Here is a 21,970-nt window from a genome sequence, read left to right on the forward strand (position 1 = left end):
TTCCAGAATGCACACTTAGGGTAAGCCGAGCATAAAAACAGATCTGCAGAAAATAGACAAGAATTTTTACTCCTAAAAATAAATTACAAAAAATGGCTGCGGGAGATCTGGTTTTCATTTTGTCCTCCGAGCAAAGCGTGAAAACATTTATTTATAAAGAAAAAAACTTCATACTCTGGTTTGGTCAATTGTATGTTTAAAATAAATCTGACTGTGAACATGTTTTAATGCAAACAAGTTGAAAATGTTTGGTTACTGAAGACAGATGTGCCCCGTGAGAACACTTGAAAAACTCAGCGCTGTAATGGGCAGGAGAGCTGCGAGTTTCACAACCAATTGTTCAATTACATGCTTACATGGAGAGAGGGCTTATTATACAGATTTAAGCAAATAGTTATTTTTGAGTCTTTAAATTTTCTTTTTTTCTCTATTGTGAGTTAGGAACAGTTATAACTAGGGAGGCTTGTTTGCAGTCGGTTTGAAGGGTTGGTCCACTAGGCAATATTATACTTTCCGGTGAATTAAAGTGACACTGTCCCCCCCTTTTTGCATTCTGACTTCTCTACACAGGTGTAAAGGGTACACTTAGCAGTTTTCATACCTTATTTTATATCATACGTCATGCTGATTGTTCAAGTAAAAAGTGATCTTTTACCAACTGCAGATAGCTCTAAGTGGGCGGGGCTTCACTGCAGTAGTGACACTTAGTCCCGCCCACAGAGCCCAGTTGGCCCTGCCCCTCCGTGAGATCATTGGCACATGGCCCCGCCCATCAACACCCATTGTATGAGCCGGCCTAGAAAGGGTGGGGCCTAGACCTTTAGGCCAGCCTGTTCCAATGGTCAGCGAGGGGCGAGGCCTATATGCCTATGACGTCATGGAGGGGTGGGGCCAACGGTGGCTCTGTGGGCAGGACTAATTGGCACTACTGCCGTGAAGCCCCGCCCACTTAGCACAATCTGCAGATGATAAAAGATCACTTTTTACTTGAACAAGCACCATGACATATGATATAAAATAAGGTGTAAAAACTGCTAAATTTACCTGTTACATCTGTGTAGAGAAGTCAGAATGCAAAAAGGGGGTAACAGTGTCACTTTAAGCTTTGTGGTCCCACAGTGCGACCACCTAACTATTGCTTCTCACTATCAGGGAAACCCATAATGTGGTATTTCATGGCACAAAGATGAAAGGGGTGACTGGTACTTAAAGGGAACCAATAACCAGAAAATAGTGTCTGAAGCTATAAATACAGTGTAATAGGGCTATTTGCAAAAAGTATTTAGTACTTGTGTTACACAAATCCCTCAAAAATGACACTATCGTAGGTTTTTTTTTTTTGCTGAAATCAATAGTACAGGCGATTTTAAGAAACTTTGTTATTGGGTTTATTAGGCAAATATGCAATTATCTGCATTCAAAAACACTTTCCCCAGGCCCCCCCCACCACCTCCTCTCTCTCATTTACTGCTTTTTATCAAGAAATCTCCACTTTTTTACAACAGTCGAGCCCTATGTAATGTATGGAGAGGGTAAGGGGGAGGAGGGAGATTAGTCGCCAGCAGAGAACAAAGGATTACACAGCAGGACTTGTGTGAAAGCCGGTATTCAGAGGTTAGAGAGGTCAGTGCTGACTTCAGAGGGGATAGCCCAGTGATTTAGCTGTAAATACATTTTTTGTTGTCCTGTTTTGGTGCCTCATCTCCCTCCACCCCTCACCTCTCCATAAGAGAACCATGAAGACAGGGGGGAGAGCTTCAAACTGCTTTTTTTTTTTATTTTATTTTTTTATAAAAATGCATTTTTCAGCTAATAAACCCAATTACAAAGTTTCTTAAAATTGCCTGTACTGTTGATTTCCGCAAAAAAAAAAAAAAAAAAAGTAAATGACAGTGACACATTAAAGGGAACCAATCACCATGATTGTTCCCTGCAGCACAGTATAGAGCTACAGTGCAGCTCACGGAGCATATACCAGCTGCTGCAGCAGTAGCTTTATAAAAGGTGAAAAAGACATTTTATTGCGCTGTGGGAGGCCAGGAAAGGGGCGGCAACTAGTCATCTAGGCGGGGAGGCCACCCATGACTGGTCACTGCTCTCTGCCGGTCAGTGGGGATGATTGACAGCCAGAGAGGCAACAACGGGTGTCTCTGCCTGTCAATCATCCCCACACTGTGCATTGACAAGCAGAGAGCAGTGACTAGTCACGGGCACTACCCACCCAGATGACTAGTTGCCGCCACTTTCCGGCCTCCCGCAGCATAACAAAACTTCTCTTTCCCCTTTATAAAGCAACTGCGGCAGCAGCGGCTGGTATTCTCTGGGAGCTGCACAGTAGCTCTATGCTGTGCTGCAGGGAACCATATCAGCACAATCGTCCTAATTGGTTCCCTTTAACCATCATGTGGGTGGAAACAATCCTGTGTAAATCACGCCTTCCTGGGTGCGTCAGCGCTCAGGCCCCTCTGTGACGCAGAAGGCTCGTCCAGTGAGAAACCAACCCAAAGAGGTGTGATTACGGAGAACTTATCCCACCAGGGGTTACCACTTCACGAGAAATGTAAAAAAACATTGCAAGTATTCGCTATCCGCTTTACAAAAATACACAAACAGTGTTACTACAAGCATATAACGTATTACACTGTGTTTAGTGATGGTTTCCCTTTAAAATGAACGTATTCACAATGGAGAGAGCTACATATTTATTTTCACAAATGAGAAACACATGATATGATCCTTGTGTAAATTAATATTTTTTTTTATTTGTTGCTGCTGTATTTTTCAATTCCCATGTAAAAGACTAGTTAATCAATGGTAATAAACATGATAATTATGCAAAAGTACTATTAGTGCATCCCTTCATTGGTTGTAGTGGATTACTGCAGGAGACTATATTTGGGGGTCCAAATTCAAGGCACTAAGTTAAAGCGGCTCTGTAACCACAATCTGCCCTCCCTTCCCCAAACCATTTGTACCTTCGGATAGCTGCTTTTATTCCAAGATCTGTCCTGGTGTCCATTCGGCAGGTGATGCAGTTATTGACCTAAAAAACAATTTATAAATTTGCAGCCCCCTGTCAGATTGGCGTGGCCTAGAGTACCCATGCCCTAGGCTTGCACCGCCTCTCTGTCCCTCCTCCTTGTCCTTCTCATCATTAGGAACAGCAGGATTTCTCCTAATCACCACTTGTCTGAACACTGCACATGAGCCCTAACTATCCAGCACCTGTGCAGTGTTCAGACAAGTGATTAGGAGAAATCCTGCCTGGGGCATTCCTAATGATGAAGATGGCGGGGAGGAGGGACGAACAGGCCTAGGACACAGACACTCTAGGCCCCGCCAATTTGACACAGGGCTGCAAGTTTAAAAGTAGTTTTTTAGTTGTTTTTAAATGTTGTTTGTTCTGACAGTACAAGCGATTTGGGGGAGGGGGCAGATTGTGGGTACATAGTAACTTTAAAGTAATGATTAGCTTAACCCTGTCCTGTATTGTATAGCCATCCATTCCCTGTGCCTGGGCTTAGCACAGCCCCACTCTCCCATCCATTCCCTGCTGACTAGAGGGAGCTGGTCCTCAATATTACCAGGATACCAAATGGATAAAATTTGCGGCAGAACCTCATCTTGACATACTAGGCATTTCCTATAAAAGTGTACTTTGTAATTAATATTATGTATAACAGTGTTGTGTGCTATGACAAATCTGATCATGTAGAATAGCTAAGAGGGGATTATGCCTATTTATGCCTATTTATGTATTGATGCATGTATTTTCCGGGTTTCATATGTTTCCGGGCTTTACGTGTTTCCCCAGGAGGACCTTTTAAATGGATTGCTGTAATTGTCTTGTATACCACGTATAAGGGCTTACGCCCGAAACATGTGGGCTATGAAGTGTCGGGATTATCTTAAATAAAGTACTACAACGGAACGGTGTTTTGGAGCTGGACATTCGTCTTTTCATGTATCCTCAATATTATCAAGAACTTCAGAGTTTGTGCCCAAGAAGTGCACGATCTCTGAATGGACAGGACTACTACCTCTATGCCTTTGCGGTCCTCAGTACTTATATCTCGATGTAAGTGATACATACAGAATGGCACAGGTTTACTGTTAGTCTATTGTTGATTTTGACGTCCGAAACAAATCTGATATGATCCTTTCTACTTCTTACCTGGTAAGAGTTCTCTGTCTGCGTTTTCTGTACACCCGGGATAAGGATAAAAAAGATGACCTTTTTCTAAAGGGTACGGTAGAATCCTAAATGCTGATGTAAAAGAAAAAAAAAAAGACACGTTTACAGGGATTTCCGGAGATGATTATAAGTGTAACTAATCTTGTCATAATTTATATGTAAACTCTCATTACTACACAGATATGATTAAAAAAAAAAAACCTTCTTCAGAAAGAAGAACACCTCTGCATACTAGCCAAGAGAGCAGGGACAGTTGTCTATAGATAAATGACATGACTACCCTGTCACCCCATATCCAATGTCAGATCAAGTGGGGGAATATGCCTGTAAAACCCCTTAAACTGAGTTTCATAGGATATAACACGCCTTAGGTGATGACTGATACTGGATTTATATCAAGGCCAATGGGAGTAATACAGTCATTATACAATCTTCTTGAAGAACAACTACCACCTTCCCTGGCAATGACCGGGAAGCAGCAGGGCGGGCCGATAATGATACATTTTGAGGCCTGTCCAAAAGATGCAGTTGGCCAAGGATCGTGTGATTTCACGCTCCTCAGCTGATCACTACAACTTTTACACGGGCAGATTATTGGCAAATAGAGTGTTTCTAGCGACCTTCCTGAATGATAATCAGCCTGTGTCAAAGGCCCCTAAGTACTGAACTGCTGCCATTAGGTTGAGAGGGAAGCACTGATTTACCTTTTAGGAACAGTGAGGATCCTCCAGGGGTTGGAGAAAGGCTTAAACATTGCAGGTACACAGTCTAGACCACAGCTGTCAAACTCAGGCCCTCCAGCTGTTGCAAAACTACAATTCCCATCATGCCTGGACAGCCAAAGCTAAAGCTTTGGCTGTCCAGTCATGATGGGAGTTGTAGTTCTGCAACAGCTGGAGGGCCTGAGTTTGACACCAGTGGTCTAGGCTGTCTCTTTCCCTTGAACATAGCAGTAGCTACACTCTGCTCCTGCTTCCTGTATACTGCCCTGGTCCGTCTGTTACTAGAGACTAGATTCCACTAACAAAAAGGCAGTGAACAGCAGGGAAGGAATACAATTATAAAAAGGTGTTTTTTTTTCTAGGATAAGGAGAATTTTGGGGGGTAAATGAAGTGACTTACAAGTATGTTAGGAACTGCATATGTTATCAGAGAAAAGTGGTTTACAATATACTTATATAGAAATAGCCAGTCAAAAAAAAATATATTTCTTTAAATTTTTTGTTAGAACATTTTCTTTAAAATGCCACCAGCTCTTTACCATAATCATATAGGCACCACGGTGTTTGCATTGTGTTATAGCAAAACTATGAAAATCATATTTTCTTATGCAAACAAAAGATAAAAGGTTACATGTAGGTCTAATTTTGAAAACAAATCTTCAATAGAAAGATCCCATTGGGGCTGATACAGATAAGACGTTCCCTTTGATGTCCTGTGAATGGTGCATTGAGATAACTAAATTAGTATCCCCACTTCAAACAATAACACAAGTGCTAGGGGCTCCCTTTGAAACTAATACAGGCAGCAGAGCATTCCAATGGTGCTGACAATTGAATACGTGCAGGTTACAAACCTATGGAGTGAAGCAACAAAGGGTACAGTATAAAAAGGAAGACATACTTACTGCCCTCCCATGTGCAGTGGAGTAAATTTAAGGCTCCTTCCACCCGTTTCCAGTGCTGAAGGTGAAAGAAGGCATATGCCACCGCCTCACTGTCTCCACGCTTCAATATATGCTCTGGTGGCATAATCAGGCTTTTCATTTCTAGCAGGTACTGCAACACAAAAGCACAAAAATATAATACTAAAGTTATATAGAAGAAAATTAGCGTCACTCACCACTTTGTAGCAGTTCCATTGTTCCTTTATTGAAAAAAAACAACAAGACATGAATTGCAGGTGAGATGCCAGTGTTAGCAAAACTGTGTATGCCTTCCATCCTCAGTCACTAATAACATACAGTACAAAAACCTTGACACTAGTGTGAACAGGGCTTAAAATAACCACTCAACATGCTCTAACGTGTAATGTTTGGGTGTTGATTTCAAGAGACATGCGTCCTGGGACTGGCCGACATCTAATGTGTATGGTGGCAGATGTGTATGGTCCCTTGGTGGCAGATGTCAGAAAGAGAAAGATTGGGAAGGTTAGATTTGAACTGCTTGTTTCTTAGGATCGGGAGAGCAAGCAGTGTGCTAAAAGCTGATGCGATGGAGCGAGGGGAGTGCTCCTAACGGTGCTCCCAACCACAAATTCAACTACTAACTGCACAGGTAAGAGACATCCCTTCATGCTCTGCGCCCTGTGCGCATTATGGGGCTATTAACGGGTTAGATTAGTCTAACCTGCTGATAGTTCCCCTTGAAACTGAAGCTATCTAAGGTGTATGGTTATCCTATGTTGTACATCTGCTCTGCTCCTATCCATTACTCCTAGTGGTCTGCTCCGTGACTGCACAATTCGCAGAAAAATAACGACATAAACGCTTAATTGACACTGATTAAACGTGTGAACCCCGCCTTACTGCATCACTTTACGGCAATAATTAAAAGGAGTTATCCGGCTATTCAGGCCAAAATATAAATAAATAAAGAGCATATCAGTGCACTCTGGCTGAAGGCAAATAGTGCGGAATCCATTACAGATGTATATTAGAGACTAAGAGCCCTATTCCACAGGACGATTATCGTTCGCATAATCGTTAACGATAAACGATCTCAAATGACCTGAAATAGTTCACCCATTTACACGGAACGATAATCGTTACTTATGATCGTTCTTGCGGTCGGCATCTTCGCTATTGCGTTTGTTGCTACTGCAAACGACGTCTTATTCCATGCGAACGAGCAACGATAAAAACAGGTCCAGGTCTTATTACGTGAGCAACGCTTTCTCGTTAGTCGTTTAATCGCTAACTGCTATTCAACCGAACGATTTCACGATTATCTGAACGATATTCGTCCCGTGGAATAGGGCTCTAAGGGTCCTTTTACACACAGATTTATCTGACAAATTATTGAAACCAACCTAAATAATCTGTCAGATAAATCTGTGTGTGTACAAGGAGCCTTAGGGTACTATTACACGGAATGATAAATCGGTCGAATCGTCCCTATCCGGCCGGTTATCGTTCTGTGTAATAAACACAACAATCAGCCGATGATCGTTGTCATCGGCTGATCGTTGATATACTGTAGGTTCAGACCTATAATTGTCGCCCACCGACCGTGCGCCGCTACTTCCAATAGCAGTGCGCGGCCGGCGGCTATCGATTTGCAAAAGAATACATTACCTATCCATGGTCCAGGGCTCCTCTTCTCCCCGGGTCCCGCGCGCTGCAGCTCCAAGGCGGCCTGTCTTAGCTGATGGCCGCTCAGCCAATCACAGGCCAGGACCACCGCGGCCAGTAATTGGCTGAGTGGCCTGTCAGCTAAGACAGGATGCTCTGAAGCTGCAGCGCGCGTGACCCGGGGAGAGGAGGAGCAGGAGGAGCCCTGGACCCGGGATAGGTAATGTATACCAGTTTATTAAGGGCTGCAAGGACATCGGTAATGATGTCCCTGCAGCCCTTGTTGGACGATTATCGGGCCGTGTAATAGGCCCTGTAAACGAGCGCCGATCTAGCCTAATAGTACCCTTACATGTATTGGGTATGTGGATTGATTGCACTGAAAAAGTAAGTTTACAAATGCATTCAATTAGCAATGAAGTTTGTCCCTCTTCTCTCGCTGTCATGTTGGCAGCTGTTGCCTCGGATACCGACCACTGTTTCCAGCTATGATAGTAGTAGCCGGGCAGTGATGGGACAGTAAATCGATCAATTAACTAGGGAGAGTTTATAGCCAAGAAGAAAGTTGAAAACCCCTGTGGTGGAATTAGCATTTAAAAAAAAAGAAAGTTAAAAATTTTACCAGTAGAATTAACTCCACAAGTCTCACTATTCATTTACCCTATACACCTACCAGATCCGTCTCTGATCATCTCTATTTATTTCGGTTATATATAAAGACGTTAAGCCTTGTATTAAAGAGTTACAATAAAGATAATTTCTTTCTTTGATCAACCAAACCAGTCCGGCCAATTACCTGACTCCGCTCATACACCGGCAAGCTTGAGGTAATTTCCTAATCTGAAGAAGTGACTAAAACTTTCTCTCTTCTTTAAGTAACACTGATGAGGTTGGGTTCTGGTCAAGCAAAGCATGTTTGCTGCATGAGTGACTCTTTCTCTTCTTGCCCCAGGCAGTCGTGCTGGAGGGTGATATGCTGCTTAATCCTCTCTAATCCTCTTTGTTTAACACACCAGTGAAGGTCTGCATAGATCTTGTGTGGGAAAATGTCCCCCGTACCCAGGGATATTTCACCTCATGGGTTTTATCATGGCCTTCGGCTCTAGATTCATCCATCTCCACGCATTCATATCTAGGAGTAATATAATTTATTTTTTTATTTTTTACTTTTGCTATCTGCAATGTGCCTCTCCCGTGAGGAGTGCAGGTACATAGTAGTATCCATGATGTTGCTCTTAAACTGACAGATTTTTTTTTTTTTTTTTAGGCCTCATTATAACAGAATATGGCAATGCAATTTTACTAAGCAGATACAGTGGTACCTTGGTTTAAGAGTAACTTGAATTAGGAGCGTTTTGGTTTAAGAGCTCACAGTTTTTCAAAATGGTGACTTGGTTTAAGAGCATTGCTTTGGTTTAAGAGCTCCCTGTACTGGGTGATAGGGGGAGTGGGGGAGGGGCATAGTCTGCATAGCGGGGTCTACAGCCCTGTACTCAGGAAGTCTCCCTCACCTTCCAAATCATGGCAGATCAACTTCAGGCTGGGGCTTGCATCAGGGGACAGGACTGTGGAGGTAATCTCTTCATAGCTGTAACCCCTTTCTCCCCGGACAGAGAGTGCTGCATGTATGTGCCCACATCTGTCCTGCTCATTCCGTCATGCTCCCTGAAGTCTCTGTCAGCCCTTGTGTTTCCCATCCTCTCCATTAATGTACAGTAACTTATAGTATCATATTCTGCTGTTTCTGAATGTTTGTTTCATTAGTTTTTCAGAATAATAAATCATTATTTTTGGGGCGTGGAATCAATTGTCTGCATTTCTGTGATTTCTTATGGGGAAATTTGCTTTACTATAAGAGTGATATGGATTACAAACACGGTCCCGGAGCGGATTATGCTCGTAATCTAAGGCACCACTGTATATGCAAGCTTGGAGGTCCAATTGGGAAAAGCCATTTAGGCTGCTAAAAACATCTAATTGGTAAAATGGTTAAGTGAAGAAAAAGGTGATGTGCTTAAAGATCTAAAAAAAGGGAATCTGTCACTAGGTTTAGGCAGCATAAACTAGCGACAAAAATGCTGAACAGCAACCACACCTACAATCCCCTCGATTCAAACACAGGTGAGTAGGCGAAGGTCATCCACCACAGATAATATGGAATATAAAATTTAATTTACAAAACAATAAAATGCATAAAAAGGGTAAAAGCATGACGCGTTTCCAGGCTGGATAGGACTCTTCCTGAGGTGCATGACAATGTTCCTGTAGAAATGCTAAACAGATCGGTATAATACTTACGTTGCTCTGTCCAGCTGTTTTGCTGATATGCTTCACGCCACACCACTCTCGGAGCTGATTGACAGCTGTCTGTATATACACAGTGTAGATAGACAACAGCCAATCAGCAGACTGTGAGCAGAGGGAGCTGGTGCTCATGAATATCGAGGACTACTGAGCACACACACGTAATAGAGAGGACTAGTGTGCGGTGATACATCTTTCTGTTCAGCTTCTCTGTCAATAAGCTACTTTTATATAGGACAGCGTAAACAGTTACTCTTTAACCCCTTCACGACCACAATATATGTTTCTAATGCAGATGCTCCACGCAGTAGAAACGTATATAGACATTCCTGCCGTGAAGGGGCTTTTAATGTGTGCAGGGTCGCTTCAATAAGAGCAGCCCTGCACATTCCAGTGTCCCTGGAGGTAATGACAGGTCATTAGCCCCTTATACATTGGAATTTATAGTGATCACTGCGTTTAAAGGAGCAGGACTCTTTTTTCACAAGTGCCGGAGAGGGGGGGGGGGGGGGGGGGAATAAAAGAAATGTTGGGGGGGGGGGGCCATTAAAGGGGTACTCCAGCAATTTTCTTTTCTTTTCAAATCAACCGGTTTCACAAATTTATGTTAATTTGTAAATTACTTCTATTTAAAAATCTCTATTCTTCATCAGTACTTGCTGCATGTCCTGCAGAAAGGAGTGGATTCTTTCCAGTGTGACACAGTGCTCTCTGCTGATATCTCTGTCCAAGACAGGAACTGTCCAGAGCAGAAGCAAATCCCCCTAGAACAACTCTCCTTCTGTGGACAGTTCATGTCATGGACAGAGGTGGCAGCAGAGAGCACTGTGTCACACTGGAAAGAATCCACCACTTCCTGCAGGACATACAGCAGCTGTTAAGTATGGGGAAAACTTGAGATTTTTAAATAAAGTAAATTACAAATTCATATAAACTTTCTGAATAAAAAAAAAATATTTTTTTTTGGAGTACCCCTTTAATTGAGTAAAAAAAAAGAAGTGACCAGCTATAATAAATTTTGAAAACCCGTAAGATAGATAAGTATCTAGCCATACATATGCTACATTATTGGGCTTGTATATTATTAGGAAAGAAGCAATATCATTGTACACAGTATACTGCAACCAGAATGGAGTAATATAGGGAAAATATATATATATATAATATATACACATACATACATATTTTATATATATGTACACACACACACATACATATACATACATATATTGTGTTTTTTTCACAGCCATCCAGGAAAATAACAGGTATTGTTACATAGCCCACTGACATATGGATGGAAACACATTATAGTCGTAAAATAAAGGTTGGGAGATGGAGAATGAGTGTGCAAAGTTCAAAAGTTCAGGTTGCGTCTTCTGATTTACTGCTTGAACCAATATTTCATGTCCTAAATTACAGTGCACTTTCCTAGCATGGAAGAACTGCAGATTCCTTGTGAAATGATCATCATAGTCTTGGATTTACAGCAGCCGATGACATCATCCAATTAAATCCAGAGGACATGAGAGATGGAGATGCCACCAAGGTTGAGAATGCTTCTCTTGTTAGATGGTGAATAGTAATGGCAGTGGCAAGTTGTGCCAAAAGAGATAAAAAAGAACGAAAAAAAAAACTTCACCCATATGATCGCAATTACTGAGAGCTTTAGAGAAATCTGGTTTTTCCCCGGTGCACACTGTAGATGTTGTAACGGTTCAACCACTTAATGCAAACAAGATTTACAGAATAAAGAAGAAAAAAAAATATATATATATATATATATTTACTAACACAATAATAGAACAAAGAGAAGCTAGCGAAATCCAACATATATACATTACCTGTTGGACAGTGCAACCATCCACAGTGCGGCACTCGGCCTTCAGTAAAGGCAGAAAAATTAACCCTCTGTTGTTCGGTATTGGCTCAGAATGGAATCCATGAATCAATTGAAGGGTTAAAGGGAACGTATCACCAAGACAACGCTATCTAATCTATAAAGGAAAATATAAGACACAGTGGTTGGCACTTCCACATTGTTCACACAGGGGCCATGGAAAAAATGCAGGGGGTGGAATATAGTATAATTTTGGTGGTGCTCACTCTAAAGAGAAAAAAGCTTGATGCAAAATCAAAAACAAAAAGAAAAATTGGAAAGAGGGCATTCACCATTAAAATTGTCGTCTTTATTTCATTTCTTAATCTTAGAAGATCATCTGTGGAGCTAGGAGCGGGGACGCCAGCTTCAGCTTTATTGTGAGGGGCATGACAGCTGTTTCACACGTAATTCGTGCTTCTACAGACGTCTGTAGAAGCACAAACTACGTGTGAAACAGCTGTCACGCCCCTCAAAGTCACGCTGAAGCTGGCGTCCCCACTCCTAGCTGCACGGATAAAATGAAATAAAGACGACAATTTTTGATTTTGCTATCTAAGCTATCACCATCATGTTACAGAGCAGGAAGAGCTGAGATTTATATTATATTATATATATATATATATATATATATATATATATATATATATATATGGGAAAAGACTCAGTATAACTTGGTACTGGTTGATTGAAATCCCTGATCATTCTGTGGTAAGGAGTCCAGTGGGCGGTGTCGCTCAATGGACAGAACTCTTTAACACGAAAACATCAGAGATTTCAATCAATAAATTACAAGTTATAAAAATCTTTTCCCATAAAAGATATATATCAATCTGCTCAGCTCCTTCTGCTCAATAACATGATGCCAATAGCTTAGATAGTTATTTTATGGTGAATCGTTCCCTTTAATAACAGAGTATTCTAGTCAGGGGTGCATCTCTATGAGAGCAAAAGCATGGGGGGGATGCCCAACTTCTCCAAAAAAAAAAAAAAAAAAGAAATGGAAAAGTCAAAAGAGTCATTGATGTTATTGTTAGGCATGAGGAGGCCTACTCTGACACATTTCTAAGCACATGGGCAGACTGTATGTCTAGGGTCCTATTAGACAAAGGGAATTTAAATGATTACCGATAAACGATAGCAAACAAGAGCTTTTGGGAACAACCTGAAATCGTTCACCATAACACATAGAACGATAGTAGTTACCATTGCTACTACGGTCGTTTACCCCTTCTGATCCCAGCAAAAGAACGGACGATGTTCATCGAACATATCGATGAACCTAAGAGATGCAATCAATGTAGCATGTATGATTTTTTTCCTATCGTTATCATTTAAATTCAAATAGGACAACATTTTTTTTTTACACGATAATTGTCCCATGTAATAGGACCCTAACGCCCATGCTGGTGGTCACCAGGGCAGCAGGAAGACTTCTCTGCAGGAAGTACAATACAAATAGTTATAGTCTTGTAGTTCCACATCCAATGCCATTGCTGAACTGCGCATTATCTTGAAAGAGCGCTGGTTTTTGTATCATACGGTAGTCATTTTTCTCATCTTAGAAGTACTTTAAGGATGTGTTCATATATTAATGCAGAGTAGGCCCTTAGGTGCGGAAAGGAATAATATGCATGTCTGTCCAATATCCAAGAATAAGGATTTATCTCCTTGTGTGAATGTGTGCACAAAGCTGGAAGCTAATGCCTAAAAGCCATATTACACGGCACGATACTAGGGGGAAGCCAATGTCAACCTGCCAGGTCAGTGTCAACTCCGTTCCTCACCTGTGCTATCACATGCACAGCCAGCGAGTGGGGAAAAGCAGGAGGGAGGGGCGGCCAGATCTACTGTCATCTACCTCCATGATCAGAGAAAAAAAAAAAAACATCTGTGATTGCATTCGCGTCCGTATTTTTCAAGGATCCGTTTAAAGCTTTTTAGTTTACACTGATTACATCCCATCCGTGCGAGATCCATGCTATCTTTGAAAAACACGTATCTCATAGACTTCTATGGGGAATCAGTGTTGTCATCTCCTCTGAGTTATGACATGTCCTATTTTTTTCACAGAACGGATTGCGGATTTGTGGGGAAAAAACCGGAAAGTGTGAATAGCTCAATGGAAAGCAATGGGCTATAATATCGTCCGTGATCACGGACAACTTAACGGAACGTGTGAATAAGGCCTTAGGCCATGTTCACACAACGTATATTTTTGTAAAAGTACAGCAGTTGTTGCCGATTGCAACAACGGCCGTGATTAATACAGAAATATACATTGCGTTGCAGTCTATGGAATCCCGGCTGGAGTGTATAGATATAGTATACACTCCAGCAGGGATCCCTAGCGGCGCAGCGAGAAACTGACATGTCAAAGTCCATTCAGTGCACACAGTGGAGCGAGCGGCTCTGGCCGCACGCTCCATTGCGTGCAGTGGGGAGTTCTGATACGGGTGCGCACGGATGCGCCCGCATCAGAACTTAGCTGCGCTAAAGATCATCCAGCCGGTATTGCAGTACTGGCTGGGATGATCTTTTCTGAGACCGGCCATTCCGTGACCCGGCCTGGTCAAAGAACGGCCGGTCTCATACAGCGTCTGAACATAGCCTTAGTGTGCAATGAACCAACACAGTTCTCAATTTTTACAGATTATATCTGAGATTTTTTTTCAAGCTGCCCGAAACCCACAGCCTTCTTCCACAGCAACCAATCACAGCTCAGGTTTTGAATCCTAATGACCTCCGGTAAAACTAAATCTGAGTTATGGGGGTTTCAGGCAGTTTCATAAATTTGGGCAACACACAATCTTGCAGACATCACTCCAATTGGTAGCTGTCAGGAACACATCAGAAGTCAGAAGGTTTCCCAAGGATGTAAGAGAATGTGGTAATTAAACAGAATCCCTCTAAATATGTATATGATTATTCCGTTCTATCTACCCTTGAATGCCAAGGAACAAAGAGAAGACAAGGTGTCTGCTACAAAATTGCCGGTCTCTTGATCATTCAGGCAAGTACCTATTTCTTCCAGCAATTACCTATCTGACTGCAGGGTTTTTTATGCTTTATTAAAATTGACAAGGAGAAAGGAATGATGTAACATGGCATCATGGGGAAATCTAACAGGACTGCCATGAGGGAGGCTTAGACTACTTGCTTTCCGCTCACTATGATATGGTGAATGTTCTACTTTGTTCCTAACCTTTAAGGGGCCATGGAATATCACTTTTCACAAAGAAAATGAAAATATTTCATGACATCAGAAAGACAGGAATGCAGGAACCTGAATGACAAACTACAAATTGTTTCGCTCATTTTAACAAGGTTCTTTACCTAATTTTTTTTAGATGGGAACTTGCATGCTGCGACTGCTTCCCCTTTATCTGCTGTCATCAATGTATAATTTTAGCTTTAAGGCTATGTCACGTCTGACAGTCTGGATGCTACGGATAAGCATCTTGAAATCATACTAAAAAGTCCCTGTCTCTTATGTTCTATAGTAAAGAGATTAGATTTAAAATTAAAACAAAATTGGGGAGGGGCTTCAAAATGGCTAAAAATGCCAGCAGTCTTCCTGCATTTTGAGGTTTTTTTTCCCTAGTGTTTGGGCCAGTTCACACAGAATAAAACTGGCGGAGGAATCCCTCCAGCCACAGTGTAATACAGGCAGTCTCGCACGCCTTCTCTCTCCGCTTGGAAGAAATGACATGTCAATTCTCCGCCGTGGAATTCCGCCAGTTTTACTCTGTGAGAACGTGCCCTTTATCCATTTTTTTAGTCACTTTATCCTCTGCATTCTTTTTCTATTACAAGTCACGTGAGTCTTTCATCAGGTTGCTCATTGATTTCTATTGAAGAACTGGGGAAAGAACACCAAAGGAAAAGAAAAAAAAAAGACATGAAAACATTGGGGGACAATTATGAAAAATTAGGCCCCGTCCCCAATTGCCCAGACAGATTTACTAAGAGTGAAACTGGTCTGCCATAAGGCGGGGGCAAAAATTGACTGTACTCCTGAGCAGGTGTAGATTTCTGCCTGATGGTGAATTCGCTTTAAAAAGTTTGCTTTCTTACACACCAAAAACTTTAAAGTCTTAGGGCAGCTTCACACGTACCGACTCCGCAGCAGATTTCACGCTGCGAGTTTGCAGTGTTAAGTTGAGTTGGTCACATACCCGCAGCAGAATTTTCATTCCGCTGCCATGATGTGACCCGGCCTCTTTAACCCCTCGCTGCCCGCAGCCCCTGCCCCGGAGCATGCATTACCTGCTCAGCGCTGTGGCTCCCGGATCCCCTCGCTCCCCTTAAGCCAATCAGTTTACGGCAGCACTCATTGGCTGATAGGGAGCGAGGGGAGCAGGGAGCTTCACACACAGCCGCGGTGCCGAGCAGGTAATGTATCCTCCAGGCCGGGGGCTGCGGGGCGGTTAAAGGGGCCAGCTTACATATCCGCAGTGGAATGAAAATTCCGCTGCAGATATGCAAACTCGCAGCGTGAAAGCCGCTGCGGATCCAGTACGTGTGCAGCTACCCTTAGGGTATATTCACACAGGCGGGCTCGCAGCGAGATTCTCGCTGCGAGCCCGGCAGGTCCTGTCAGTTCCCATAAACTACATACTTGCTGCGGTCTAAACGACCGCAGCGAGTATGTAATTATACCGCCCTTAACCCCTTCTACTCCCGCCGGCTCCCCCGCTGTAAGCAGCATACATTACCTGTCCTTGCTGCACGGGTCCGGCGTCCTTCTCTCCCGCCCGGCCAATCAGTGGCTGCGGCTGGGCAACACACTAATTGGCCGGACGGGAGAGCAGGACGCCGGACCCGTGCTGCAAGGACAGGTAATGTATGCTGCTTACAGCGGGGGAGCCGGCGGGAGTAGAAGGGGTTAAGGGCGGTATAATCACATACTCGCTGCGGTCGTTTAGACCGCAGCAAGTATGTAGTTTATGGGAACTGACAGGACCTGCCGGGCTCGCAGCGAGAATCTCGCTGCGAGCCCGCCTGTGTGAATATACCCTTAAAGTATAAAATTTCTGTTGTTAGCCAATGAATCTGCAGTTCACTGCCTCAATAGACACTTAAGCCTTATTCCCACATTCAGTGCACAGTCCATGTATATACTAATGGTGTGCAATGGAACGGATTATTGGGGCAGTTTAAATGTTCACATTATAACACAGAACAATAAACAATATACACAGTTATGACTACAAACATGCATGCAAACATAGGCAAGAATAAATTATGTTCCAAGGCTGCATTTTTGTTTCTGACCATGACAGAAAATAATATCCTACCATCAAAGCGAATAACACTTACCCCGACAAAGCTGCTTACCTTAAAGGGGTTGTTCTTTATTAAAATGACTCTTACAAATGTGAGAAAAACAAAGAACCACTACCTGTTAATTCTCTGATGGTTCCAACACTGATGCTCCGGTGATCCACGCTGGTGACCAACGTGACCTCTGAAGCCAACCACTGACCTTGGCGCTCTCTACACATACATGCAAGCATCACTGCTGAGGCCAAGGGTCAAAAAGATTATGGCACATCATTACTGTGGGAAAATAAAGATTGGGAGCGACCACTGGAGCAGCTGGGGATGTGATGTGCTTTTCATCACATTTCCCACTGTTTCCCACTCCCTGACAGCCACATTAACCCTACTACTAAGTCAGACCACTAAATTAGTTTCAATTTGTTTAAAATATTTTTTTTCCTATTTTCAGCAGTAAACAGCTACGTGCATGCTATAGTCAGGTGACTGATGTCTGACCTAAAAGCTGCTTTGCTTATGATGTCCAGGCTGAGTAACCTAATTCATTCTTTCCTCAATCACAATCCCAGAGGTGGTCATGTTGACCAATGTCACCTTAAAGGGATTGTTCACCCCAAAACTTTTTCTTTCATACCAACTTGTGCCAGAAAGTGCTAGAAATTTGTAATTTACTTCCGATAAAAAAAAAATCTCAAGTCTTCCAATACTTATCAGCTGCTGTATGTCCTGCAGGAAGTGGTGTATTCTCTCCAGTCTGACACAGTGCTCTCTGCTGCCACCTCTGTCTGTGTCAGGAACTGTCCAGATCAGCAGAAAATCTTGTTCTGCAGACTGGAAAGAATACACCACATCCTGCAGGGCATACAGCAACTGATAAGTACTGGATGACTTGAGATTTTTTAAATAAAAGTAAAATACAAATCTATATAAAACTTGAGTTGATTTGAAAGACAAAAAAATATATAATCGGAGTAAATTAAATGACACCATAACATAACTGCACATCATGGTGTGGAAAGGAGATAACAAAAGCACGCTAATTTCTAATATATATATTATTAATATTCACCAAATTTAAAGCCATATTTTCTTCCCCTAAATGTAAAAGCACCGCACTGTCAACCTCAGCTCGGCACACATATAACTATACTGTACATGGCACAAGAGACACGGTAGCGGTGTGACAACTTATCCTGGTCCTGGTGTCTTTGTCCACATTTATTCCAAAAATATACATTTTCTAACAAGTCTGGGCAGCGATAAATGGTTGGGCCAGCGAGGCGGACGTGAAACCCTTTGTCACTGAGCTCTTGAAATCTGAGTAGTTATTTTTAGCAGGCATGTACGGGGTAGAGCTGTTTGATGTACTCGATGAGGGAGTATGATGCTGGTGCACTTGTCTATGGAACTAGATTCCACAGCTTGTAGGGCCCATAGTCTACATATCCAGGAACGCAGCATACAGATGAATGTAGAAAAGATGACCTGGCCATCGTTCACATTACGCAGAAACCTGGTACTTACAGGCTGCTTACTCAGTGGACAGTCTGGGCTATTAGAGGGCTGACCCTGCTTGTAAACTCTGCTGACTGGGGAGTCTTTGGTTCGGGCAGCATGAATCTCTACTGTGACCCTCAATACATTCAACCATGCTGAACTCTGAAACAACAGCATTTCAAAGAAAACATAAAAGGAGATACACAATGCTGTCCATAGTAAACTACTCTGTGAAAATGAAAGCTGGGCTGTGACTTATTGTGTAGAAGAACAACTCATTATAAGCCAAGAACAGCAACAGGGGCAGCTCTCCTCCAGCCACAGCTAGATAGATAGGCGCAAGCAAGTAGAGACTAGAGATGAGAGCAACTTCTCCGATACCACAAAAAAAAAAAAAAAAAATTTCTACAATCTGTACTGAGGCTGTTTCACGCCCTTATGGCGCTTCTTCGGATCTAGTCCGTAGAAGCACCGTAAGGGTGTGAAACAGCACATCACCAATACCTTCATGGAGTCTGCACCCGTACTGTCTGCACCGTGTCTTATATTGTTTATTTTTACTATGGAGAAATAAAGACAAAGAGTTTTATGCGGTGAGTGCAACTCTACTTGCTTCTTTATATACATGATCGTATTTCTATGTACATTTTGAGTTAGCACCTCCGTGATTGCTTGATGCGACCTGTAGTGAAACCATAAACCTTCATTGCTATGTACAGTAGTGCAAAGATTTAAGCAGTTTTGGAGCCCACAGTATCATTATGAATGATGATGACACGAGCTACGAGGTCCGTTCCGTAGCACGTCGTCCACACACGAAACACATTTACAGAAAATGTGAATGCTCCCTTACTGTTATATTGAGTGTTTTCTCCAAATTGTGAGCAGTATCATACAGTATCAGGTTCATTTTCTATTGGTTTAAAGTTCTATTAACATCTTCAGTAAAATCATATCAGAAAGTAAAACATGTAAACACTATATAAAAATACTATGCTGAATGTAGATGTGAGAATGTGTACACTATACCACATACCTAAGCCAGTCATACCTCTCCTACAAGCATTCGATAGCAGGTTATTCCAAGTGTCTGATTTTGTTGGTAAAGGTCCATATTGCAGTGCTATATACAAGTTATTACATACCTTCGGGACGTGAGGATTAAACTCTACAGCTCGATGTATGGCCTCCACGGCGTTCATTTCCGCTGTGCTAAGTCCCCTTCTGGAGGCAGTTTCAGGTGAGAATCTACAACAATAACACGTCTAAATGTCAGAATTTCTGTACCACAATTGTACAAGCTCAAAGAAGTCCATTTATCATTTGCAATTTTTTTTTTCACACCTTTTTTTTCCCCCCCAAGCTTGTACCTTCTGCTAGAAGCCAGCTTCACTCCAAGAAGAGGTATCAGGTTGTTGCACCGATGCATGATGAATGTAGGCATTTTTTTCAATGCACTTTTGTGTCCTTTGGTTTCTACGCCACCTTTTGGATGAAGTTTCACATAACGTTGCGACTTGAGATAAGCGAACCCAAGCGTGTGGAGTTTCATTAGCGGTGGCTGAAGTACTTGGAGAGAGCCTTAAAGGAGAAGTCTGGTGAAAATTTTTATTAAAGCATTGTATTGCCCCCATATACACTTATTATGGGAAATGCTTATAAAGTGCTTTTTTTCCCTGCACTTACTACTGCATTAAGGCTTCACTTCCTGGATAACATGGTGATGTCACTTCCTGGATAACATGATGATGTCACTTCCTGGATAACATGGTGATGTCACTTCCTGGATAACATGGTGATGTCACGACCCGACTCTTAGAGCTGTGTGGGCTGTGGCTGCTGGAGAGGATGATGGCAGAGGGATGCTCAGTGTCAGACATCACCATTTTATCCAGGAAGTGACATCACCATGTTATCCAGGAAGTGACATCACCATGTTATCCAGGAAGTGACATCACCATGTTATCCAGGAAGTGAAGCCTTAATGCAGTAGTAAATGAAGGGAAAAAGCATTTTATATGCATTTCCCGTAATAAATGTATATTGGTGATTTGTATACCTATTGGGGGGGCAATACAATACTTTAATAAAAAATTTTACTGGACTTCTCCTTTTAGGCTATGTTCACACTCTGTATGACACCGGCTGTGATTAATACAGAACTTACGGAGGAGGACCAAATCATCACTATGGGGGCGGGGCAGTGCTCATAACAGTCTTACCTGACCGAGGAGCAAACGACACAGAGTACAGAGTGCACAGAGTATGAAGGTAAGAGACATACCTTCCTCCTCAGGCTCCTAGAAGCTATAGGGGACTATCAGCAGGTTTAAAGCGAATGTACCATCAGGTACATTGCTGCTTTTTTTTTTAACTTAATCAATCAGCGCGGGAAAGCCGGTGACGTGGTTCTATATTTTTGAATTGCCGCTCGGTTCCTGCACTCAGCACCGGCCCACCACAGACCACTGGGGGCCGGAATTTGCTGGATCGCAGTAGTACCCAGGTAGCATTAGCAGTGATCAGTTTACAATTTTACCCTCAAGTGCAGTGCTTTATATAAGGGTATACGTGCAATGCTTTATATAATGGTATACGTGCAATGCTTTATATAAGGGTATACGTGCAATGCTTTATATAAGGGTATACGTGCAATGCTTTATATAAGGGTATACGTGCAATGCTTTATATAAGGGTATACGTGCAATGCTTTATATAAGGGTATACGTGCAATGCTTTATATAAGGGTATTCGTGCAATGCTTTATATAATGGTATACGTGCAATGCTTTATATAAGGGTATACGTGCAATGCTTTATATAAGGGTATACGTGCAATGCTTTATATAAGGGTAAGAGGGCAATGCTTTATATAAGGGTAAATGTGCAATGCTTCATATAAGGGTAACAGGGCAATGCTTCATATAAGGGTAAAAGGGCAATGCTTCATATATGGCTAACAGGGCAATGCTTTATATAAGGATAACAGGGCAATGCTTCATATAAGCGTAACAGGGCATTGCTTTATATAAGGGTAACAGGGCAATGCTTTATATATGGCTAACAGGGCAATGCTTTATATAAGGGTAACAGGGCAATGCTTTATATAAGAGTAACAGGGCAATGCTTCATATAAGGGTAACAGGGCAATGCTTCATATAAGGGTAACAGGGCAATGCTTTCTATAAGGATAACAGGGCAATGCTTCATATAAGGGTATACGTGCAATGCTTTATATAAGGGTAACAGGGCATTGCTTCATATAAGCGTAACAGGGCATTGCTTTATATATGGCTAACAGGGCAATGCTTTATATATGGCTAACAGGGCAATGCTTTATATAAGGGTAACAGGGCAATGCTTTATATAAGAGTAACAGGGCAATGCTTCATATAAGGGTAACAGGGCAATGCTTTATATAAGGGTAACAGGGCAATGCTTTATATAAGGGTATACGTGCATTGCTTTATATAAGGGTAACAGGGCAATGCTTTATAAAAGGGTAACAGGGCAATGCTTTATAA

General features: G+C 42.2%; 1 protein-coding gene across 4 annotated transcripts in view; it reads right to left on the minus strand.

Moving 5' to 3' along the window:
• Nucleotides 1–21,970, minus strand: part of ST7L (suppression of tumorigenicity 7 like) — a 91,170-nt gene that overhangs the window by 23,734 nt on the left and 45,466 nt on the right. For 3 of the 4 annotated variants that reach the window (XM_069945257.1, XM_069945254.1, XM_069945255.1), the window contains 3 exons: nucleotides 19,593–19,695; nucleotides 5,823–5,973; nucleotides 4,175–4,267 (listed from right to left, as the gene is read on the minus strand). In XM_069945257.1, the coding sequence (XP_069801358.1) occupies nucleotides 4,175–4,267; nucleotides 5,823–5,973; nucleotides 19,593–19,695 (347 nt within the window). Of the gene's footprint in view, nucleotides 1–2,975; nucleotides 3,044–4,174; nucleotides 4,268–5,822; nucleotides 5,974–19,592; nucleotides 19,696–21,970 lie in introns of all 4 variants that reach the window. The other variant, XR_011358817.1, reaches the window with a different exon arrangement.

This window comes from Dendropsophus ebraccatus, chromosome 11 (genome assembly GCF_027789765.1).
Source record: "Dendropsophus ebraccatus isolate aDenEbr1 chromosome 11, aDenEbr1.pat, whole genome shotgun sequence".
In the NCBI taxonomy this organism is placed as follows: domain Eukaryota; kingdom Metazoa; phylum Chordata; class Amphibia; order Anura; family Hylidae; genus Dendropsophus; species Dendropsophus ebraccatus.